The sequence below is a fragment of the Mustela nivalis genome, assembly GCF_964662115.1.
Source record: "Mustela nivalis genome assembly, chromosome: 5".
Lineage (NCBI taxonomy): Eukaryota > Metazoa > Chordata > Mammalia > Carnivora > Mustelidae > Mustela > Mustela nivalis.
Window position 1 is genome coordinate 121,879,567 of NC_139024.1, and position 22,125 is coordinate 121,901,691.

Below are 22,125 nucleotides of genomic sequence, written 5' to 3' on the forward strand. Positions count from 1 at the left end.
GGCAGGTCCTGTAACTTTGCAGACTTCAATTCCCTCTGTAAAATCTACTTCTCCCTATTTGATTGTTGTGGTCGGAAAAGTGAGATAATGAATGCAAAAGGACTTCCTAAAGTACATACATAATCCAATTGTTACTATTCTCTTCTTGTCTTAGTATAATGAAATATGATTTTTATCAACCTTCCTCCACCTTTTGAAAGACCTCAACCTTTAAAACAAAACAATTCTCCCTCTTCGCCTACAGATCCTTAGGAAAATGACCTCCAAATGTCCATCAGGGATGTAGTCTCCGGGAGGAAAGGACAGAACTTCCACTTAAAAAAAAAAAAAAGAAAGAAAGAAAGAAAGAAAGCCAAATCAAAAGGAACCGAAGTTCCACTGCGATGGAGAGGCATCAAACGCCACGCCTACGGGCAGTTCTCTAAACTGCAGCCTCCGGCCACGACTGCAACCCGCGCCTCATTTTCGTTTCTCATTAGTCAGCGGACTCCATGTCTGGGAGGACCGAGGAAGGTTCTACCGCCGTAGTAGACGCGTCCGGCGACTGCACTAGTAAGCCCCTCTAGCTGCCAGCGGCGCCCAGACTCTGTGGTCGCGGTTTGGAAATCTGCGCGGGAAGTGGGCAGCGAAGGGTGAAGCAGCGGTGGGCTGTACCTTGGAGCTGCCCAATCGAGGTGCGCCATTTCGTGCGCGCAAGGCAGCCTCCGATTACCGCCTCCCCCAATCAATTTCAAGCGCCCAGGAAAAGCCGCCCCTTTGAGCTGTTAAGGGGGCGGGGGCGAGGCTCTGGCTGGGCCTCTGGGTTGGGAGCTTCGTCAATCGTCAAGCAGCGGGGCTGTGACAGGCAGCAGCAGGAGCCAATCAGCATATCGGCGCCCTCTCGGCCCGCGCTCCCCCGCAACCGGGTCGCGGCCGTTACTGGTGGCGCGCGCGCGGGGACTCAAAAGTAGGTGAGTTCTGGGGGGCTTCGTCCACCGCTCCTCGGAAGCCATCTTGGTTCTCTCGGAGGGCGGGGTGGGCGTGCCTTGGGTGCGACTGGGCGGAAGATACTTGGAAGTTTGTTTCTCCGGATTGTAATGCTCATCCTTCCTTGACGTCTCTCCCCGAGTTTAGGTATGAAGACGGGGAGGCGTGGAACCTGGAGGGAGCCCCCTGGGGTGGAGATCAAAGATGGTGGCCCACTGGATTGGCTCCAAGGGCCCTGGGCTCCCGCTGAGTTCTCCATTCTTTAGGCCAGAGTTAGCACTATCCCCATGGACGCGGCCTAATTTCCCTGTCAGCAGTTAACCTCTGCGGTGACATCTTTCGGAGTGATTTCCACCCATATTGTGTTGACTTTTCATCACCTTTCATTTGTCCTTTCATCAGGAGGGCAGGGTTAATTTGACCTTTGGTTTGTGAAGAATGTATCCTGAGCTCTTTGAACAGTACCAGGTGCACAATAGGTACTGTCTTTTTGAGCAGTACCAGGTGCACAGTAGGTACTGTCGCATGAATATGATGGGGCTAGTTCTGCTGGTCCGGTTCTCCAGAGGGTTTGTGAAGGCAGAAATAGAATTAATGGTTACAATATAATGAGAAGGATTAGGGGAAGTACAAGTTCAATGACCAATGGGGACCATGTGGGTACACGAAGAACACTAGAAGGCAAGGAAAATTCCAGGAAAGTGACCTTTGAACTGAATCATAAACTATGGGTAAGAATTGGACCAGAAAACTAGGAATGAAGGGCCAAGGACCTGGCTAAGGCATGCAGGTGTGGGAAACAACAGGAACAGGGTGTTCAGAAATTGGGAAGAAGGTCCATGCGGCTGAAACATAGGCTTTGGTATAGGGGAGCAGGACCTGAGGTTCAGATCATGGAGGGTATTGCGAAGGAGTTGAGATTTTGTTTTATCCCATGGGCATGGAAAGCCACCAAATATTAAACAGAGACAGTATCTTGGTGATCTTGGGCAAGTTCCTTAACCCACCTATGTTTCAGTTGCTTAGCCTGATAAATGGAATATAATAATAGTAGTTTACAAGGTTCTTGTGAGGATTAAGAGAGTCTGTCATTGTAAAGTAAATAGAGCAGTGCTTCACACATAGCAAACCTCTATGTATGTCAGCTGTTAGGATTCTTTGCAGCTTAGTTTGATCACACTGTGACATTCTGGTAAAATATAAAAAGCCTGTGTTTTGCAGAAGCACATTTATTCCTGTCCTTTCCACCTACCTGCTGTGTTATCCTGAGCAAGTCATTTAATATTTTTAGCTTTGGTTTCCCAAATGCATGCCTTATATGTCTATTATGCCTGACACATAACACAGTGCCCAACACACAGCTGATGCTTGGCAAAGTTTAGCTCCCTTTAAAATGTTTTTTTCAGGGGCGCCTGAGTGGCTCAGTTGTTAAGCATCTGCCTTCAGCTCAGGTCATGATCCAGGGTCCTGGGATCAAGCCCCGCATCAGGCTCCTGGCTCAGCAGGAAGCCTGCTTCTCCCTCTCCCACTCCCCACTTGTATTCCCTCTCTAGATGTCTCTTCTTCTCTGTCAAATAAAATTTAAAAAAATAAAATAAAATGTTTTTTTCAAACTGTGGGTTCCAACCCAGTGGATAGTGGATAGTGAAATCAATTTAGTGGGTTGCAGATCAGCATTTAAACAATAGTGGATGGGGGAAAAAAAGAATGAAAACTGGCAGTGTATTGTATACCATAAGGCTAAGCATTGTTTCTCAAAATGTTCGTCTCTATACGTAAGCACATGCATTTGTATAGTTTGTGTACTTGGGACCTTCTAATATTTATTCCCTCTCCCAAAATATTTATATTTATTATAGTCACAAATATTTTTGGAATGTTTCAGAAAGGTAATAACAGGATGCTTGTCAGAAGGAGAAATGTCAACCATCACAACTCTCCAGATTTACCCCAGTTATCAGTCTCCTCTTTAAGGCTGTGTGTGTGGACCTGTGATAGAGTTGATGATAATGCGTTTCCTTCCCAGGTCATGGAGGACACCCAGGCTGTTAACTGGGATGTTGAAGAAGAGGAGGAGACAGAGAGATGCAGTGAATCCTTACGGTGTAGCTTGGAGCCTGTAGGGCGATTGCATATCTTCAGTAGTGCCCATGGACCAGAAAAAGGTCAGAGGTTATTGGATACTAAAGTACTGGTATAGGCCTCTTATTTTTGTGGGGAGGTAGTTAGAGGGTTGTAAGAAGCTTATACATGTTTCAAGGAGATCTGAAAAAATGTTTCACTGGGAATTCAGAGGAGGGGCCTGATTGAGTTGATTGTTTCAGGCAAGTACCCTGGGCTCAGTGGGCTCAGTTTTACTTTGGTAGGAGAAGATGAAGAGATTCATATGAAAATCCAGCATGGTCTGGAAATGGATGGTGGTGATAGTTGCACAACAATGTGAATGTACTTAATGCCACTGAACTGTACACTTAAAAATGGTTAAATAGTAAATTTTTCATATATTTCACCACAACAGAAAAAACCCAATATGGATAGATAGGGTATTGACAATGAATAACACTTATTAACAATGAATAACACATTGATTGCTTCTATTCTTCAATACTTAGGTCTTCTCCGGTCTTGTGTTTGTATGTGTATGTCTGTGTAAGTAAAGTGACAAGTTTATTAAGTGAAGATATAAGGAAAAGCTCTCAAGAGTAAGGGGGTCCTGGAGCCCCTGCGTAGCTCAGTGGGTTAAGCCTCTGCCTTCGGCTCAGGTCATGATCTCAGGGTCCTAGGATGGAGCCCTGTATCAGGCTCTCTGCTCGGTGGGGATCCTGCTTCCCCCTCTCTCTCTGTCTGCCTCTCTGCGTACTTGTGATCTCTCTGTGTCTCTGTCAAATGAATAAATAAAATCTTAAGAAAAAAAAAAAGTGAGGGAGTCCTGACAGGGTTGACTGTCTTTTGTTTTTCTTATGTGTGTGGGGATCTTGAGTTAGTAGTGGAGTACTTAACGGAATATTTTCCTGATAGCAGGCCAAGACTCAAGCTTTAACTTATCTGCCTCTTTAATTCTTAGATTTCCCCCTGTATCTCGGGAAGAATATGGTGGGCCGAATGCCTGATTGCTCTGTGACCCTACCCTTTTCATCCATCTCCAAACAACATGCAGTGATTGAAATTTTGGCCTGGGACAAAGCGCCTGTCCTCCAAGATTGTGGCAGCCTCAATGGTACTCAAGTCCTAAGGCCTCCTAAGGTCCTAAGCCCAGGGGTGAGTCACCGGCTGAGGGACCAGGAGTTGATTCTCTTTGCTGACTTGCCCTGCCAGTACCATCGCCTGAATGTCCCCCTGCCCTTTGTTTCCCGGGGCCCTCTAACTGTAGAAGAGACACCCAGGGTACAGGGAGGAACTCAACCCCAGAGGCTCTTGTTGGCTGAGGACTCAGAGGAGGAAGTAGGTATGTCTGTGTATTGGGAGGGTGGGTGAGAAGATGGAGATGGTGAGTATAAAACAGTCAACTTACTCCTTTCTACTCTTGACAGATTCTCCTTCTGAAAGGTGTGTGATGAAAGGACCAAGGACCTCCCCTTTGGTAGCAGTAGTTCCAGAGAGGTGAGTGCCAAAGGGCCAGATACTTGAGTCTTCAAAAGGAGGAGGAACCAGGGACTGTAGGATCCATCTGCAAGAGATGCTTATCATGAAAGTGGGGAATCGCACATACTCTTTCACTCAGATGAACTTTGATTGAACACCTCTGATTGTGCCAAGTAGAGAACTAATTGCTGGAGAGAGGAAAGAAACCACCCACAAAAAAACAAAAAACAGCTACTGCCTTGTGTCTGCCCTTATGGGGCTCATAGCTGAGCGGAGTATTCCTTCTTGGGAAATGGGTGCTATAGACTCTTTCCCTTCTCTTCCCTTTGCAGTGATGAAGAAGGACCTTCTCCTGCCCCAGATGGCCCTGGGCCACCATTTGCCTTCAGCCTGGACAGTGACACAGATGAGGAAGAAAGTCAGCATCCAGCAGCAGGAGAGGCCTTCTTAGCTGCCAGAAGAGGCTCCACTGCAGAGACAGAACAGCCTACAGCTGTGGCAACTGAAATCCAGCTTGAAAAGGATCAGTGTTCAGTGAAGGAGAGGAACAATGGCACAGAGGTTGAGAGGGATGCAAGGAATGGGGTGGTCCCACTTGGGGCCACTCTGGCAAGAAACCAAACTGCTGAGGAGGACAGTGACACAGATATGGATGAGAGCAGGCCTGCTGAGGTCCTCTGGAAAAGGGCCCAGCCTTCTGGCTTCACAGACAGTGATACTGATGTGGAAGAAGAAGGGATCCCCGCAACCCCAGCTGTAGTTCCTACGAAGAAGAGGCAAATCCTCCACGAAATTAGTAAAAAGATTCCTCAGGCACCTGCTTTGGTACATCTGCAGGAGAGCCCAGCCAATAGTGATACAGATGTGGAAGAAAGTGAGTTCCAACTGGCAGTCCCTCCGGAGAGAAACCAAGCCTCCGTGGTGATTGACAGCAATACAGATGATGAGGAAGAAGTCTTAGCAGCACTCACTTTGGCACATCTGAAAGAGAGCCAAGCTGATACATGGAACAGAGGTACTGATGTGGAAGAGAGCAGGGCCCAACCTGTGGCTCTTCTGGAGCAAAACCAAACCTCTGCTGGGAGAGACAGTGACACAGACTCGGAGGAGGAGGGGCTCCCAATCGAAAAGAAAGGAACTGTTCCCAAGTGTCATATAGACAAGGCATATTCAGAAAAAAGGCAGTCTCCTCTCCAAGACTGTGATCTAGGGGTGGACGAAGATAAGAGCTCACTTGGGGCCCATCTGCAGAGAAGCCAAGCCTCTGCCACAGTGGACATCAACACACAAGTGGAGGAGAAAGCCCTATCAGGACCAGCCGTTACACTTGTGGAGAAGCATCAAGTGCCTATGGTATGGACAAATCAAACAAATGTGGAAGTAGAAGGGGGCCAAGCAAAGCTGCCTGTGATGCATCTAGAGGAAACCCAGCCTCCTCCCCCTGGGGACTGTGAGACAGGTGCAGAAGAGGGCACATCCTTAGCAGCCTCAGTGGTGGCAGATACAGGAAAGTGCCAGCTTCCAGCAGAAGGGGATGCTGGGATGGAATGGGCTGCAGCTGTTCTTGAGCAGGAGAGAGCTCTTGAGGCAAGGGCCCAGGGTGAATCCCTGGTGTCACAGGTGGAGCAGGATCTTCTCCCTGTCTCGAGGGAGAACCTTACAGATCTTGTGGTGGACACAGGCACTTCAGGGGAACCCATCCAGCCGCAGAGAGAGGGAGCCCAAACCCCTACAGAAAGGGAGAGAGAATTACATGTGGACAGGACCAAGGACTCTGGGGACAACCATGGTGGTAAGTGCTGGACTTCTCCCTTGACTCCTTAAAGAAAGAATGCAAAAATAACAATAATAAATAAATAAAAGAATGCTTATAGGGTTTCCTAGTCTATTTGAGCTGCTATAACAGAATGCCATAGGCTGGCTGGTTTATAAACAACAGAAATTTTTTCTCATAGTTGTGAAAGCTGGGAAGTCCAAGATCGGAGTGCCAGTATAGTCATGTTCTGCTGAAGACTACTTCCTCTTCATAGGCAGCTATCTTCTCACTGTGTCGTCACATGGCAGAAGGGGCACAAAGGGACTTCTGGGGTCTCTTTTACAAGGGTACTAGTCCCATTCATGTGGGTTCTACCCTCATGACCTAATCATCTCCCAAAGAACTTACCTCCTAATAAAATCACATTGGAAATTAGGTTTCAACATACGAATTTGGGTGGGGATATAAACATTTGGTCCATTACAGAGGGCTTGGGGCTAGGGAGAAAATGGTAGAGAAAGAATAAGGAAGTGTCAGATAAGACTTTTTTTTTTAAGGTTTTTTTTTTTTTAAGATTTTATTTATTCATTTGACAGACCACAAGTAGGCAGAGAGGCAGTTAGTGAGAGAGAGGGAAGCAGGCTCCCTGCCCAGAACCGCAGGATCATGACCTGAGCCAAAGGCAGAGGCTTTAACCCACTGAGCCACCCAGGTGCCCCTTTTTTAAGGTTTTATTTATTTGTCAGAGAGAGAGCAGCAGGCAGAGGGAGAAGCAGGCTCCCCACTGAGCAAGGAGCCCAACAGGGGGCTTGATCCCAGCACCCTGGGATCATGACCTGAGCCGAAGGCAGACAGTTAACTGACTGAGTCACCCAGGTATCCCCAGATAGGACTTTCTATTATCTGTCTTATATTTTCCCCTCTCAGATTCTGAAGACTTGGACCTACAGGCTACCCAGTGCTTTGTGGAGAGAGAGAATCAGAGCCCAGAAGGTAAGGACATCCATGTCATATGGATGTTGGCACAAGTGGGAGCTGGGAGCCTAGACTGGTGGTCCTTGAAGGTTGTGAGTACTGGTGTGGGGAGGCCAGGAGGCCAGGAGTGGGAGCCCAGAGTTCTCTGGAGGAGCTATGCTTGAGCCAGCTTTTCTTGTCCAGCAGTCCAGAGCATGGAGGATGAAGCTACCCAGGCCTTCCTGGTTACTCTACCCCAAGACCCTGGCCCTTCCTGTTGCAGTTTCCAGGCCCCAGGTATAAGAAATTCTAGCCTTCATGCCCCTAACTTGGCATCATTGCTTTTCCCTCATGTTTCTTTCATAATCTTTGACTCTTCTGCTAATGTTTCTCCATCTCCCATCTTTTTTTTTTTTTTTAAGATTTTATTTATTATTTGACAGAGAGATCACAAGTAGGCAGAGAGGCAGGCAGAGAGAGAGGAGGAAGCAGGCTCCCCACGGAGCAGAGAGCCCGATGTGGGGCTCAATCCCAGGACGCTGGGATCATGACCTGAGCTGAAGGCAGAGGCTTAACCCACTGAGCCACCCAGGTGCCCCTCTCCCATCATTTTTAAAGAGGCTGCTATGAGAACTTCTATGCACATGTGGGGTCTTAATTTAGACAAATATTAAATGTAGTAATTGTCCTCTTTATTCCAAGCCTTCCTTTAATAATCCACTTAGGTTTATTATTCATGAATTTTTTCTTTGAAAGATTTTATTTATTTATTTGAGAGAGAGAGCGTGCACACGTGCACACCCACATGAATGGGGGAGAGGGGCAGAGGAAGAGGGAGAAGCAAACTCCTCTCTGAGCAGGGAGCCTGATGTGGGGCTCAGTTTCAGGACCCTGAGATCATGACCTGAGCTGGAGGCAGATGCTTAACTGACTGAGTCACTCAGGCACCCCTGTTATAAATTAATTTCTCTTACTCTTTTTTCAACCTATTAAATTTTCAATCTGCATTTCTCTCTCTCTTTGACTCTTTACCTCCAGGTGCCCTGGATGAGCCATGGGAAGTCTTGGCAACACAGCCATTCTGTCCGAGAGAGTCTGAGGCCTCTGAGCCCCATCCCATTGCTGCCCATCTTGATGCCCATGGATCTTGCCCCTCTACACCCAGGACACCACCACAAGCCCAACATCCAGAGATCCCAGTTCATGAAGAGGCACTGGGGACTCAAGGCAGAGGGATGCAGACTGTGGAGAACGACATGGGTACACCAAGGGAAGCAGCAGAGGGGGTGACCCCTGCGAGAGGACTGTTGAACAGGGAAACCAAGAACCTGCCAGCAGAAGAGAGAGAAGATGTTATAGGAGAAGAAGAATTAACCAGAGGGAAACAGATGTTAGCTAGAGATAATCAGGGACAAGAGTCTGACCAAAAGGTAAAAAGTGCAAGTATTGAAAGGAATATGGAGACTTTAAACATAGAAATTGAGATACCCAGGGAAGTACAAGAGGAAGAGATAGGAAAGCAGACTCTTGCAAGAGAAGTATTTGAGAGAGAAGCAGAGAAACTAGTACTAGAGAGAGAAGATGAGCCAAGTGGATTAGGCATTGAGGTACCAGAAGAAAAACTGGAGAGCGGACCACAGAGAGGGGAAACAAAGAAAGGGAGCCAGGACCAGGAAGGGCAGGCCTCCCATCTAACACCAGAGCCTAGAGCAGGGACGGGAGACCATCAGGGACTCACTTCAACCCCAGGAGCTTCTGGGAACCAGTCAGATGGAGCCCCGGTAAGCCCCAGAAGGCAGCAGAGAGGTAAGTGAAGGCAGAGGGAAACCCAAGATGGTACACAGCCTCTGTGCTAATCAACCCCTAAGTGTCTCGACTCTTAGACCTCAGCTCCACTTGCTTTTACTTTCTCTCTAGGCCACTGGACTTGCAAGATGCCACCTGCTGAGAAGGCCTCTGCGGTGAGAGCTGCTTTTTCTACCTCTTCACTGCCCCTTCACCGACCTTGCTTTAGTCTACTCCTCCATCTTCCCGATTTTCTTCGGTTGTCACCACTCCTTAGTTGGCTTCTGTGCCTTTCCTTTCAACCTGTCATTTTCCATATCTGTTTCCCAAGTTCTATCTCCCTCTGTCTGACTCAGAACGTCCATTTTTTCATGTCTTTTCCCTTTTTCCAACCATCCTTTTATTATCATCATCTATCTGTGGAGAACACTGCTGGCATGAGGAAAGGTGTGTGAGAATGAGGACTGCTCCCTCCCTAGGAAGTTCCCAGTCTCGTGGAAGGGAGATCATAGATAAGTGAAATGCCAGGAACACACTCTAACCATAAACAAGTATTAAGAACATATCCAAGTACTGTCTCTCTTCTCTCTGCCTCTTCTTCCCTCACTTGCTTCTGTTTCTCTTCAGGGTGATCAGGAATCTGCAGATGCTTGTCTGCCTCCTGCAGTGCCTGAAGCCTCAGCCCTCCACCACAACTCCCTCCTCTCTCAGAGTCAAAAACATCCTGTGCCCCAGCCCTTCCATTCTCCCTCAACATCTTCTTTAGAGCCCATTCCCAGAACCAGACAAAATGGGAATCAGGAAGTTCCAGAGACTACCTTGTCCTCAGACATGGAGCCTCTCCACTCAAAATCCAAAGTCAGGCTCCAACGGTCCTCCAGGAAGACACCCTCTGCAGTTTCTTCTTTAGCCCTTGAACCACACTCTACCATCCCCACAGACCAGCCCCTCAGTCCTGAGCTCACATCTCGGGTCACTCGGGGCAGGACACGTAGGTCCTCTGTCATGACCCCTGAACTAGTTGTCCCCACAGCCCCTGAGCTCCAGACTTCCACCTCCAAAGACCAGCCTGTCATCCCTGAGTCAACATTGCCGGTCACTCGGGGTAGAACAAATAGGTTTTCTGTCAAGACCCCTGAACTTGTTGTTCCTATAGTCCCTGCAGTCAAGCCTTCCACCTCCAAGGAGCAGCCTGCCGCTACTGAGCTCATATCTCAGAGCAGGACCCATAAATCTGTCAAGACCCCTGAACCAGTTGTCTCCACAGCCACTCAGGGAAGGGCACATAGGTCTTCTGACAAGACTCCCAAAACAGTTATCCCCATAGCCCCTGAGCTCCAACCTTCTACTTCCAAAGACCAGCCTGTCACCCCTGAGCACACATCTAGGGTCACTTGGGGCCGTACACGTAGGTCCTCTATCAAGACTCCTCAACCAACTGTCCTCACAGTCCCTGAACTCCAGCCTTCCACCTCCAAAGACCAGTCTATCATCACTGAGCCCATATCTGGGGCCACTCACAGCAGGACATATAGGTCTTCTGGTAAGACCCCTGAGCCACATGTCCCAACAGCTCCTAAAGTCCAGCCTTCCATCGCCACAGACCAGCCTGTCACCCCTGAGCCCACATCTAGGGTCACTTGGGGCAGGACACGTAGATCCTCTGTCAAGACTCCTAAACCAACTGTCCCCACAGTCCCTGAACTCCAGCCTTCCACCTCCAAAGACCAGCCTGTCATCACTGAGCCCACATCTGGGGCCCCTCACAGCAGGACACATAGGTCTTCTGGCAAGACCCCTGAGCCAGTTATCCCAATAGCTCCTGAAGTCCAGCCTTCCATCCCCACAGACCAGCCTGTCACCCCCAAACCCACATCTCAGGGCAGGACACCCAGGTCTTCTATCAAGACCCCTGAGCCAATTGTCCCGACAGCCCCTGAGCCCCAGCTTACCACCCCTGGAGGCCAGCCTGTCACCCCCAAACGTACATCTCGGGGCAGGACACCTAGATCTTCTAGCAAGACCCCTAAATCAATTGTCTACACAGTCCCTGAGCTCCAGGCTTCCACCCCCACAAACCAGCCTGTCACCCCCAAACTCATATCTCTGGCCACTCGGGGCAGGACACAAAGGTCCTCTATCAAGACCTCTGAGCCAGTTGCCCCCACAGCCCCTGAACTCCAGCCTTCCCTCTCCACAGATCAGCCTGTCACTCCTGAGCCCACATCTCGGGCCACTCGGGGCAGGACACATAGGTCCTTTGTCAAGATCCCCCAACCAACTGAGCTCAGAGCCCCTGACCTTGAATCTCTCACCCCCACAGATCAGCTGGTCACCCCTAAGGCTCAGGGTTTTCAGGGTAAGACACTCAGGTCTTCTGGAATAAGTGCTGGGCCAGTTCTTACCACCCCTGAATTCCAGTCTCCTGTCCCCACAGACCAGCCTCTTCCCCCTGAGCCCATCTCTCAAGCCAATTGCAGCAGGAAGCTGAGGGCCACTAGGAAATATGGGTCCCTCACAGCTCCCATTGTCTGTGAGCCGTATTCTGCACTCCCTGAATCTAAATCTCAGTCCTCAAGGAACCAGAGACAAGGGGCAGTGAGAGTAGTTGAATCCCTCAGGACCACACCCAAGCCTGCCTTAGCCCAGCTTCCTGAGGCCCCCACTCATGCTACCCAAATCCAAAAGGTAGAGGGAGCAGGCAGATCAGAGTTCACCCCAGAGCCCCTGCCTAAGGCCTCTCAGAGCTGCAAGAGGCCTTTGGCTACTGTAGATTCACCCCCACTTCAAAAACGGCTCCAAAGAGGGGAAGTCACCCAGAAGACAGTGTTCCTCAAGGAAGAGGAAGAAGATCCAATGGAGAGGCCAAGGAAGGAAGAGGTAGGGAGAGGGCTGGGCCTATGAAGCTAGGAAAGGGCTTAGAGACTCAAGAAACTCCCAGCAAGATCTTTCTCAATCTCAGGATGTAGTGGCTCCAGGACCAGGCAAGAGAAAGAGAGACCAAGCAGAGGAGGAGCCCAAGGGACTACCAAGCCGCAGCCTTCGACGCACCAAACCTAACCAAGAGTCCACAGCCCCCAAAGTAGGAGAAAAAAGGCATGGGGCTTGGTGGGAGACAGACAAGGGAGGATGGGAGGAGACCTTAGGGGTTTGGAGACAGGCGCAGATGGTACAGGTTGCTGTCACCAGCTCAGGTTAACCCCTCCACAGGTACTTTTCACAGGAGTGGTGGATGCCCGTGGAGAGCGGGCAGTGCTGGCCCTGGGGGGGAGTCTGGCCAGCTCAGTGGCAGAGGCTTCCCACCTAGTGACTGATCGAGTCCGACGCACAGTCAAGTTCCTCTGTGCCCTGGGGCGGGGAATCCCCATCCTCTCCTTGGACTGGCTGCACCAGGTGAGAGTCTAAGAGAGGACATACCATCAGAGGTCACTGATGGCAGAAGAGCTGGGTGGTGGGCTGGGCTGAGTTTTTGTGCTCACTGGTACTGTCCTTAGTCCCGCAAAGCTGGTTGCTTCTTGCCCCCGGATGAATATGTGGTGACTGATCCTGAGCAGGAGAAGAACTTCGGCTTCAGCCTTCGAGATGCCCTGAGCCGGGCTCGGGAACGAAGGTTGCTGGAGGTGAGAGGCTATCTTCTGCCCTGTGCTTCAGCCTTCCCTCCAGAGGCGCCCCAGCTATTCACTGCCTGTCAGGGCATACATTTATGACCTCCACCATTTTCTTCCTCTTAGGGCTATGAGATCCACGTGACCCCAGGAGTCCAGCCCCCACCACCTCAGATGGGAGAGATCATCAGCTGCTGTGGAGGCACTGTACTACCCAGCATGCCCCGGTCCTATAAGGTATGAGTGCTATGTTCTGGATCTGGTGAGGTGGCAGTTAAAGAGGTGGCTGGGGGGCGCCTGGGTGGCTCAGTGGGTTGGGCCTCTACTTTCAGCTCGGGTCCTGGGATCAAGCCCTGCATTGGGCTCTCTGGCAGGGGGCCTACTTGCCCCCTACCTCTGCCTGCCTCTCTGCCTACTTGTGATCCCTGTCAAATAAATAAATAAAATATTTTTTAAAAATAAAAAATAAAGCAAGTAAAGAGGTGGCTAGAATGGGAAAAGGTTGGAGAACCAAACATGGACAGGAACACAAGAAGTGAGAGGGTGAAGGGAAGCTCTGTAGTATGTAAAGGGATAGGAATGAAGAAGTCTGCTGATTCCGAGGGATTTATTTTTATTTATTTATTTATTTATTAAGATTTTATTTATTTATATGATAGAGAGAGAGAGAGATCACAAGTAAGCAGAGAGGCAGGCAGAGAGAGGGGGAAGCAGGCTCCCTGCTGAGCAGAGAGCCCGATGCGGGGCTTGATCCCAGGACCCTGAGATCATGATCTGGACCAAAGGCAGAGGCTCAACCCACTGAGCAACCCAGGAGCCCCCCTGAGTGGATTTATTTTTATTTTATATTTTAAAATTTTTTAAATATATGCAAAGGGAGAGAAAACTTCTATTATCAGTGAACCTCCCATATATCAATCACTCAGATTTAACAAGGTAGTTTAGACTTTGCTACATTTTCTCCATTTATCATTTTGTTCTTTGCTAAATTATTTTTTTTAAAGATTTTATTTATTTATTTATTTGACAGATCACAAGTAGGCAGAGAGGCAAGGCAGAGAGAGGGAAGCAGGCTCCCGGCTGAGCAGAGATCCTGATGCAGGGCTCGATCCCAGGACCCTGAGATTATGACCTGAGCAGAAGGCAGAGGCTTTAACCCACTGAGCCACCCAGGCACCCCTGCTAAATTATTTTAAAGAAACTGCAAACTTCGTATTATTTCTCTCTATATACTTAAAGTATATTTTCTGAGATACCATGCACTTTGTTTTCTCTTTTCTTTTCTTTCTTTCTTTTTTTTTTTTTTTTTTTTTTTACATAATCACAACGCCATTATTGATCCATAACAAAATTAACAATAGTTTCTTGGTCATTTTCTTACATTCCATTAGCCAGATCTCACTAGTTGGCCAAAAATGTCTCTTTATTTATTTATTTTTTTAAAGATTTTATTTATTTATTTGACAGAGATCACAAGTAGGCAGAGAGGCCGGCAGAAAGAGAGAGAGGAGGAAGCAGGCTCTCTGCGGAGCGGACAGCCCGATGCGGGGCTCGATCCCAGGACCTTGGGATCATGACCTGAGCCGAAGGCAGAGGCTTTAACCCACTGAGCCACCCAGGCGCCCCCAAAAATGTCTCTTTAAAATTCAAGTCAGGATTCAGACAATTCCCATGTATTGCCACAGTTGCATATCTTTTGATTCTCTTTTACTCTAGAAAAGATCTTCCCCAACCCACCTAACCTTTTTTTTATTCCATTGACTTCCTACAGAAACCAGGTCAGTTGTTCTTTAGAATGTCTGAGTCTGGGTTTTTCTGTTTGCTCCTTTGTTGTGTAATTTATGTTGTTCTTTTACATTTCCTGTAAACTATTAAATTTTAAAAGATTGAATAAATCCAGGTTTAGCTTTTCTGGCAAGAGTACTTCTAGCAAGTATGCTTCATATCAGAGGTCTATTTCAGTGATGCTGAAACTATAGATTCTGAACCTACTTCTAGGATTCTTTTTCACTCCTGACTTTGTCTTTGCTCTGTCTTTCCCCAGCCTCAGAGAGTTGTGATTACATGCTCCCAGGACTTCCCTCGATGCTCTATTCCGTTTCGGGTTGGGCTGCCCATCCTCTCACCTGAGTTCCTGCTGACAGGAGTGCTGAAGCAGGAAGCCAAGCCAGAGGCCTTCATCCTCTCCACTTTGGAAATGTCATTCTCCTGAAAATGTAACCACAGTACTCTTTTCCCTCCTAGACCAGTAAATAAAGTGTTAGAAAATATTTGGAAGAAAGAACCTAGGGTTTTAGATAGGTTTTGGATATACTGACCTGATTTGTCTTGGAACATGGGGGGGCTGAAAAGGTTTACGGGTAACCAAAAAGATAGGGAGATTTAGAGCCACAGATTTCTTAAATAACCACTTAAGAGTTGGGTAATCCCATACTCATCTCTTAAGTGGCTACCCTTAGCAGGACTGATGTACTTAGTGCTATGAGGAACACACAGTGTGCTGCCTCCTGTTTGGAAACAAACCATTTCTCTTCCTCTTTTACTGGGATTCTTACTCATCTTCTGAAAGATAGTGGAAAGAATTTTAGTGTCAAGAACTTAAAGGGATGCTTGGAGTGGGTAATTTAAGGTTGGATTATGGAACGCTCTAAAATATTTTCCTTTCTTCTCACTCGATCTTGTTAGAAGCGTTCTTTAGCTTTGACTTTGAGCAAATTGCTACATTTTTCTGGCCTGCTTTTCCAGTATTTATAAAAATTAGAGCTTAGGTTTAACCTCTGATAAATAAATATTCACTCTGTGCCTTATGGTGTAGTGCAGTTTCTTTTAACATACCTGAAATTTAAATTTTACTTATTTTATTTTTAAAGTAAGCTCTGTACCCAAAATGGGGCTCGAACTCACAATCCTGAGATCAAGAGTCTCACGCTCGGGACGCCTGGGTGGCTCAGTTGGTTAAGCAGCTGCCTTCGGCTCAGGTCATGATCCCAGCGTCCTGGGATCGAGTCCCACATAGGGCTCCTTGCTCCGCGGGGAGCCTGCTTCTCCCTCTGACTCTGCCTTCCACTCTGTCTGCCTGTGCTCACTTTCGCTCGCGCTCTCTCTCTGACAAATAAATAAAATCTTAAAAAAAAAAAAAAAAAAAAGTTTAAAAAAAATTAAAAAAAAAAAAAAAAGAGTCTCACGCTCCACCAACTGAGCCAGCCAGGTGCCCCTTAAATTTAAATTTTAAAAGTTGGTTGATTACAATGATGGGGAGAAATTGGAACCTTTATTATACATTGCTTCTAGGAATATAAATGGTTCAGCTGCTGTGGTAAGTAGTCTGACAGTTTCCCAAAAAATTAGACATAGAATTCCCAAATAACCCAGTAACTCCATTAGTAGGTATATATGCAAAAGAATTAAAACTTGTGTTCAAACAAACACTTGTACACAGTGTTCATATCAGCACTTAACAGGAGTCAAAGGAAAAAACAAAAACAAAAAAACAAGAGCCAAAAGGTGAAAAAAAAATGTTCATCAGCAGTTGAATATAAATACATGTGGCATATCCACACGATGGACTATTATTCATCCATAAAAGGTGGTGAAGTACTGATTCATGCTACAGTGTTTTGAGGATGAACCTCAAAGCATTATGCTAAGTGAAAGGAGCCAGACACAAAAAGTCACCTGGGATGATTCCACTTACATGAAATACCTAGAATAGGTAAATGCATAGAGACAGTAGAGTGGTGGTTGTCAGGAGCTGGGAGAAGGGGAAAATGTGTGCAGGGTTTTATTTTGGAATGCTGGGGTTTTACTTTGGAACTTGATAGAGATGGTGATTACACAGATTATGAAGGTATTAAATGTCACTAGATTTTTCTCTTTAAAATAGTTAATTTGGGGGGCGCCTGGGTGGCTCAGTGGGTTATGATCAGGTTATGATCTCAGGGTCCTGGGATCGAGCCCTGCATCGGGTTCTCTGCTCAGCAGGGTGCCTGCTTCCTCCTTTCTCTTTCTCTCCCTGCCTCTCTGCCTACTTGTGGTCTCTGTCAAATAAATAAATAAAATCTTTAAAAAATATTTTTTTTGGAAATAGTTAATTTTGTTATGTGAATTTCACTTTAAAAAAAGATGGGTGATTAGTTTGTGACTTTTCTGCAAGTGAATTATACTTAAGTTTGTAAAACTTTGGTGTAGTAGAATGAGCACAAGCTTTACTGACTTTTAACACTGCTGATTTCTAAACATGAACATGTCTCGATATATGTTAAGCACAGCCATTGTAGGTGTGGCACATGGTAGGACCCAAATAAATATTAGTCCCATTGCACAACTCAGTCTGTACTCTGTGAAACTGTCTATGGCCTGGAGGTCCAGGGGATTCCTTACAGTACCAGCTGCCTCTATATCCCTATTTAGCACTCATGTGCACTCTTAGTGACACTGAAGTGCCCCAGTTTAAATTTCTGGAGACTAGAGACCTTTTCTTACACTTCCAATAAATTCTATAGCTTATAGCACAAATAAGAAGTATCTCTATCACTCAGGGTCCCAGCAAAAAATGACAACACTGTCAAATTAGGGCAATTTGGAGAGAGTTTAATAAAGTGAAATTTACAAAGAAATTGGAAGAGTAGAGAAATCATAATGTTGCACTACTCCAGTACCTATAGCTCTATTGTGACCACCTCTAAGTCCTAGAGGTTGAGAGGAGGGAGCAGTTTTGCAGAGAGGGCTTCCTCAATAAAAGCTGTGATTTTCATTGATACAGTCCATTCAGGACAACCTCTTGAAGCAGAAAGCAGGGTGGAGGGTGCATCTGGAGAGGAATCATAAGATGTCTGGTAACAGTTAACAACAGCATTGATTAAGAAAGGAGGGTAGGAGTACTGAGTCTTGGGGTGGAGGAATGTAAAGGCTATGGGGTGCTACCTGGCAATTCATGAGCCGAAAGCATCCCATCTTGGTAAATTTTTTTTGTATTTCTTCTGTCTGTAAGCTAAAGGATTTCACTTAATGATGTCTAAGTTCCCTGCTATGGTCATAGCCACTGTGACTAGGTCCTTAACAACATGGTCTTTTTTTTTTTTTTTTTTTTTAAGATTTTATTCATTTGAGAGAGACAGAGATAGCATGAGCGAGGAGAAGGTCAGAGAGAGAAGGAGACTCCCCACTGGGAGCCCAATGCGGGACTCGATGCCAGGACCCGGGATCATGACCTGAGCCGAAGGCAGTTGTCCAACCAACTGAGCCACCTAGGCGTCCCAACAACATGATCTTTAATTCTGATGGAGGAGGGGCACCTGGGTGGCTCAGTGGGTTAAAGCCCCTGCCTTCAGCTCAGGTCATGATCTCTGGATCCTGGGATCAAGCCCCGCATTGGGCTCTCTGCTCAGCAAGGAGCCTGCTTCCTTCTCTCTCTCTGCCTGCCTCTCTGCCTACTTGTGATCTGTCAAATAAATAAATAAAATCTTTAAAAAAAAAAATTCTGATGGAGGAAAACCTTTCTTTTACTTTGCTTTTCAGAAGTATTTGTAGGTATTACAAACAGGTCTGAAGGAAAAATATGTTTAGACAAAAGATCTTAGCGATTTCTCACTAGTAAGTGGGGTCAATCTAATAAGCTTGCAGAGTGAAGTCATAGATAGTTAATTATCACAGGCTTGGATAAAATTAACCTACTACAAAGTTCACAACAAATACAATTTTCTATCACAAATATTTTAACATTGTTACTCTCATGATTGCAAATCAACAGCCTTTGGCATTATTAGAAATAATCTGTGTTACAGAGAAGTTTTCTGTCCTTGGCAAGTGGAGTGAACAAGTTACAGAATAAACATGGTAAAATAGTCACTAACTCTTTAACAAGATGTAAAAGGTGATTCAGAGCTTTGGGTTCTCAGTCTGGGTCAACAGTCTTCCGTTCTGTCGCCGTTTATTATTGAAGTGTTAACTGAGGCTTTGTAACTCTGACTCCGGCTAGATTTTCTGGCTAAGGTTACAGAAAAGGGGGGGTCATAATTCTCGGTTTCTACAAGAACCCTGAAAGAGAGGAACTGTCTTCATTTCAGCTGAGACAACTAGCCGATCTACGATTCAATCCACACGAAGGGCTATAGAGCCGCTGCCCTTTCCATCTGTCACTCGGAACTCTAACTTTCCCTTCTGTGACGCAGAGACTGCGGTCTGGGTAAAAGCCCCCGCGACCCGCCCAGCCGGCAGAAAAAAGGGCGCACGGCTGACCCGAACCCCGTCATTTAAGCGAAGGAGCCCCGCCTTTCCGGGCGGGACCCGAAGGGCGGGGCCTGCGGCCGCGGGAATCCCAAGCCCGCCCTCTTCCCCACCCCTCCGTGTGTCGCCATGGCCCCAGCTCTGCTCCTGATCCCTGCTGCCCTCGCCTCTTTTATCCTGGCCTTTGGCACCGGAGTGGAGTTCGTGCGCTTTACCTCTCTTCGGCCACTTCTTGGAGGGATCCCGGAGCCTGGTGGTCCGGGTGAGCGGGAGGGATCAAGGATGAGCTCTGGGGATGGAGGTGGAGCCGGACGAGAGGGAGGGAGGGCGGGGCTTGGAGACGAATGACAGGGGAAGTCCGGGAGAGGGAACTAGAACTGCGAAAGCTGGAGAAGCTTCAGGGCAGACCAGAGGGCTAAATTAGGAACTCAGAGATTAGCGGTTTGGAGAGGCGCGCGCGCGCGCGCGAGAGAGAGAGAGAGAGAGAGAGAGAGAGAGAGAGAGAACGAGAACTGGGTGGGGAGGAAAAGGGCGATAAGCAGAGGAAAGAAAGTGCTTTAAAGAGAGGAATATGGAAGGAAGAGTGTTCGAAAGAGGGAGCATTTAGACCACGGAAACAAGAGGGTCAGTCCCCTCTTCAGCCATATTCCTCCCCACTCTGAAGGAGGCCTGGGGAAAAGGGAAGAAGCAGGGAATGGAAAAGGTAGGCAAAGCCTGGAGAGGAAGCATTAAGACTCTTGAAGCATTAAGGGGAAATGGCCTGGGGCCCCAAGAAGAGAGTAGGATAGGGGATGTTTCCCCTAACCCTCTTGATCTTTTGTCCCTTTCTTCAACTCCCCCTAGATGCCCGCCAGGGATGGCTGGCTGCCCTGCAGGACCGCAGTATCCTTGTCCCCCTGGCTTGGGATCTGGGTCTCCTCCTACTTTTTGTGGGGCAGCACAGCCTCATGGCAACTGAGACAGTGAAGGCGTGGATGTCTCGATATTTCGGGGTCCTTCAGAGGTCACTGTATGTCGCATGCACTGCCCTGGCCTTGCAGGTATGAGGCCTTGGCCACTGAGTCCCAAGAGAAACTGTCTGTGATAAGGGTGTCCTAGACTGGAGCAGCAAAAGGCCTTCTGAAAATGTGGGTTTAGGAAGAGAACTGAGGGTGTTGAGGACTCTCATCTCAGCTTTCATTCCTCTACAGCACATATTCTCCTTATCAAGAATGGTGTACCATTACTCATTCCCCAAGCAGATATGTGCATTCTCACCTTTGCAACCTTGTTCATGTTGTTCTGCTTGAGATTCCCCTTAGTGACATCTCTTTCAGGGCTACCCTTTCTTCGAAACCTCTTCCCTAGGTCTCAAGAGAAGGCTTCACAGTTAGCATTCACTTGTCTTCTCATTGAGTGCTTGGTACTTTATGTACCTATCTGGTTACCCCCATCTGGTCTGCAAGCCCTCAGGGTAGATATAGGTCATCCTTACATCCTTGGGACCCCACCCTAGGACCCCCACTTAGGACCCCCACCACCCCTATGTGGTGACTGTTTGTGATGTTCATGTAGAGGTGGGGAGAGCTGCAGGCCAGCCTGGGTTGGGGGGCAGCCTCTGGGTCTAAGTCTTTCAAGGTAGGCTGCTGAGATACCCAGCCCCACATCCTTCCCCAGTTGGTGATGCGGTACTGGGAACCTGTACCTAGAGGCCCTGTGTTGTGGGAGGCTCGGGCCGAACCATGGGCCACCTGGGTGCCCCTGCTCTGCTTTGTGCTCCACGTCATATCCTGGCTCCTCATCTTCAGCATCCTTCTCGTCTTTGACTACGCCGAGCTCATGGGCCTCAAACAGGTGAGGCTCCCATATTCCTACCTGAGACCTAGGATTCCTTCCAGAATGCCTTTTTCCCTTCCAAGGATTTCCCTCCTCCTTCTCCCATGCTCTTCCACCTTCCTCTTCTTTCAACTCCCTTACCTACCTTCCTTTCTTATAAGACAGTCTCCCCTCAGCGTTCTGTCAAAGGCCTGAAACCATGGGCCTACTGGGACTGGGGAAGGTTCATGAACCAGAGATGAGGATCAGGGGTCCTGGTCTCAGGAGGGTGGTCCTTGGGCCTGAGTTACAGAAGGGGAAGTTTCCTGGAAGGGGAGGAAAGAGGTCGCTAAGTTGCAAAAGGGGCTTGATCCCATTTCTAAGCTGTTCTCCCTTCTAGGTGTACTACCATGTGCTGGGGCTTGGTGAGCCTCTGGCCCTGAAGTCTCCCCGGGCTCTAAGACTCTTCTCCCATTTGCGCCACCCAGTGTGTGTGGAACTGCTGACGGTGCTGTGGGTCGTACCCACCCTGGGCACTGACCGCCTCCTCCTTGCTCTCCTCCTTACCCTCTATCTGGGCCTGGCTCATGGACTTGACCAGCAAGACCTCCGCTACCTCCGGGCCCAGTTACAAAGAAAACTCCACCTGCTCTCCCGGCCCCAGGAAGGTGAGGCCAAGTGAGGAGCTAACCTGGTTCCAAGCCCGGCATTTTCTCTCCTTTAACATCCAGGCCCTGGCTGCTTCAGACCAGAAGCCAAAATTCATGGACTGAAGGGGCTGTCCCTTCCCCTGTTTGAGCTTCCACTCCTTGGGCCCAGCACCATAACCTAAATTCTGAGTTTCAACCACTGGACTCCAAGATCTAACTTCTCACCAGCCTGGAAGAGGGGATAGGGAACTTACCTGTCTCCTCAGTTCAGGGCTTGACACCCCCCCCCCCAACATACACACCTTAAGAACCTCCTCATAAGGAAGAAGGGAGGACCTGACCACTTCCCTCCCACTGTTACTCCCTTCTGCACCTCAGGGATCCCCCTTCTCCTCCTCTGGCTTCCCCTTCTAGGAGTGGGACCAGGGTCTGCAGGTTTGATAATGCCTGCCCTCCAGGCTCCGAGTGCCAGCCCCCTGACTAGCCTTGCCTGCTCCTTAGGCGCTGGCCTTAGGCTCTGTCCTCTAACCTAGTTGAAAGGATCCTCTCGCTTTTCATTTTGGGTGACTAAGAGCTCTCTGCTCTCCCGAGGAACACGCGCAGCAGAAAAATAAAATTCAGCCTGTTTTTTCTACATATGGTATGCAGTCTATCGGTGTTTCTCTAGCTAGAGGGCCTGACTTTGGAAAGGAGGGCAAGCGGAGCCGGGCACATCAAACTGGAATCTGGGCAACCACCGCGCCCTCTGGCGACCGCTGCGGTCAGGCCCAACCCCGTTTCCCCAGAGAGGCCCAGTCCCCCTTCCTCC

The 22,125-nt window shown here is 48.1% G+C and overlaps 2 protein-coding genes and 1 long non-coding RNA gene across 22 annotated transcripts; 2 read left to right on the forward strand and 1 right to left on the reverse strand.

Moving 5' to 3' along the window:
• The first annotated feature begins 449 nt into the window (after positions 1-449).
• MDC1 (mediator of DNA damage checkpoint 1) lies at positions 450-15,455 on the forward strand. Of its 19 annotated transcripts, none has more exons than XM_082732905.1 (16): positions 519-950; positions 2,993-3,131; positions 4,031-4,411; positions 4,497-4,566; positions 4,881-5,901; positions 6,169-6,340; positions 7,232-7,297; positions 7,463-7,555; positions 8,297-9,064; positions 9,176-9,219; positions 9,671-11,923; positions 12,006-12,125; positions 12,254-12,436; positions 12,538-12,663; positions 12,775-12,885; positions 14,693-15,455. In XM_082732905.1, exons 2-16 carry the CDS (start codon positions 2,996-2,998, stop codon positions 14,858-14,860), a joined length of 5,712 nt encoding a protein of 1,903 aa, XP_082589031.1. In that variant the 5' UTR covers positions 519-950; positions 2,993-2,995; the 3' UTR covers positions 14,861-15,455. The 19 variants fall into 19 exon arrangements, with proteins under 19 accessions (XP_082589014.1, XP_082589027.1, XP_082589017.1 ...); XM_082732906.1 differs by having other exon boundaries at positions 7,466-7,555; XM_082732890.1 differs by having other exon boundaries at positions 759-946; positions 7,466-7,555.
• LOC309865924 lies at positions 15,386-15,964 on the reverse strand. The gene is made up of 2 exons (XR_014312328.1): positions 15,845-15,964; positions 15,386-15,586 (listed from the first exon to the last, which is right to left on the reverse strand). It is a non-coding gene; the product is annotated as an uncharacterized lncRNA (long non-coding RNA).
• A 2,742-nt stretch (positions 15,965-18,706) lies between these two features.
• On the forward strand, positions 18,707-21,953 carry NRM (nurim). Of its 2 annotated transcripts, XM_082732927.1 has the most exons (4): positions 18,707-19,135; positions 19,717-19,913; positions 20,530-20,706; positions 21,068-21,953. In XM_082732927.1, exons 1-4 carry the CDS (start codon positions 19,003-19,005, stop codon positions 21,347-21,349), a joined length of 789 nt encoding a protein of 262 aa, XP_082589053.1. In that variant the 5' UTR covers positions 18,707-19,002; the 3' UTR covers positions 21,350-21,953. The 2 variants fall into 2 exon arrangements, with proteins under 2 accessions (XP_082589053.1, XP_082589054.1); XM_082732928.1 differs by lacking the exon at positions 20,530-20,706 and having other exon boundaries at positions 18,877-19,135.
• The last annotated feature ends 172 nt before the right edge of the window (positions 21,954-22,125 follow it).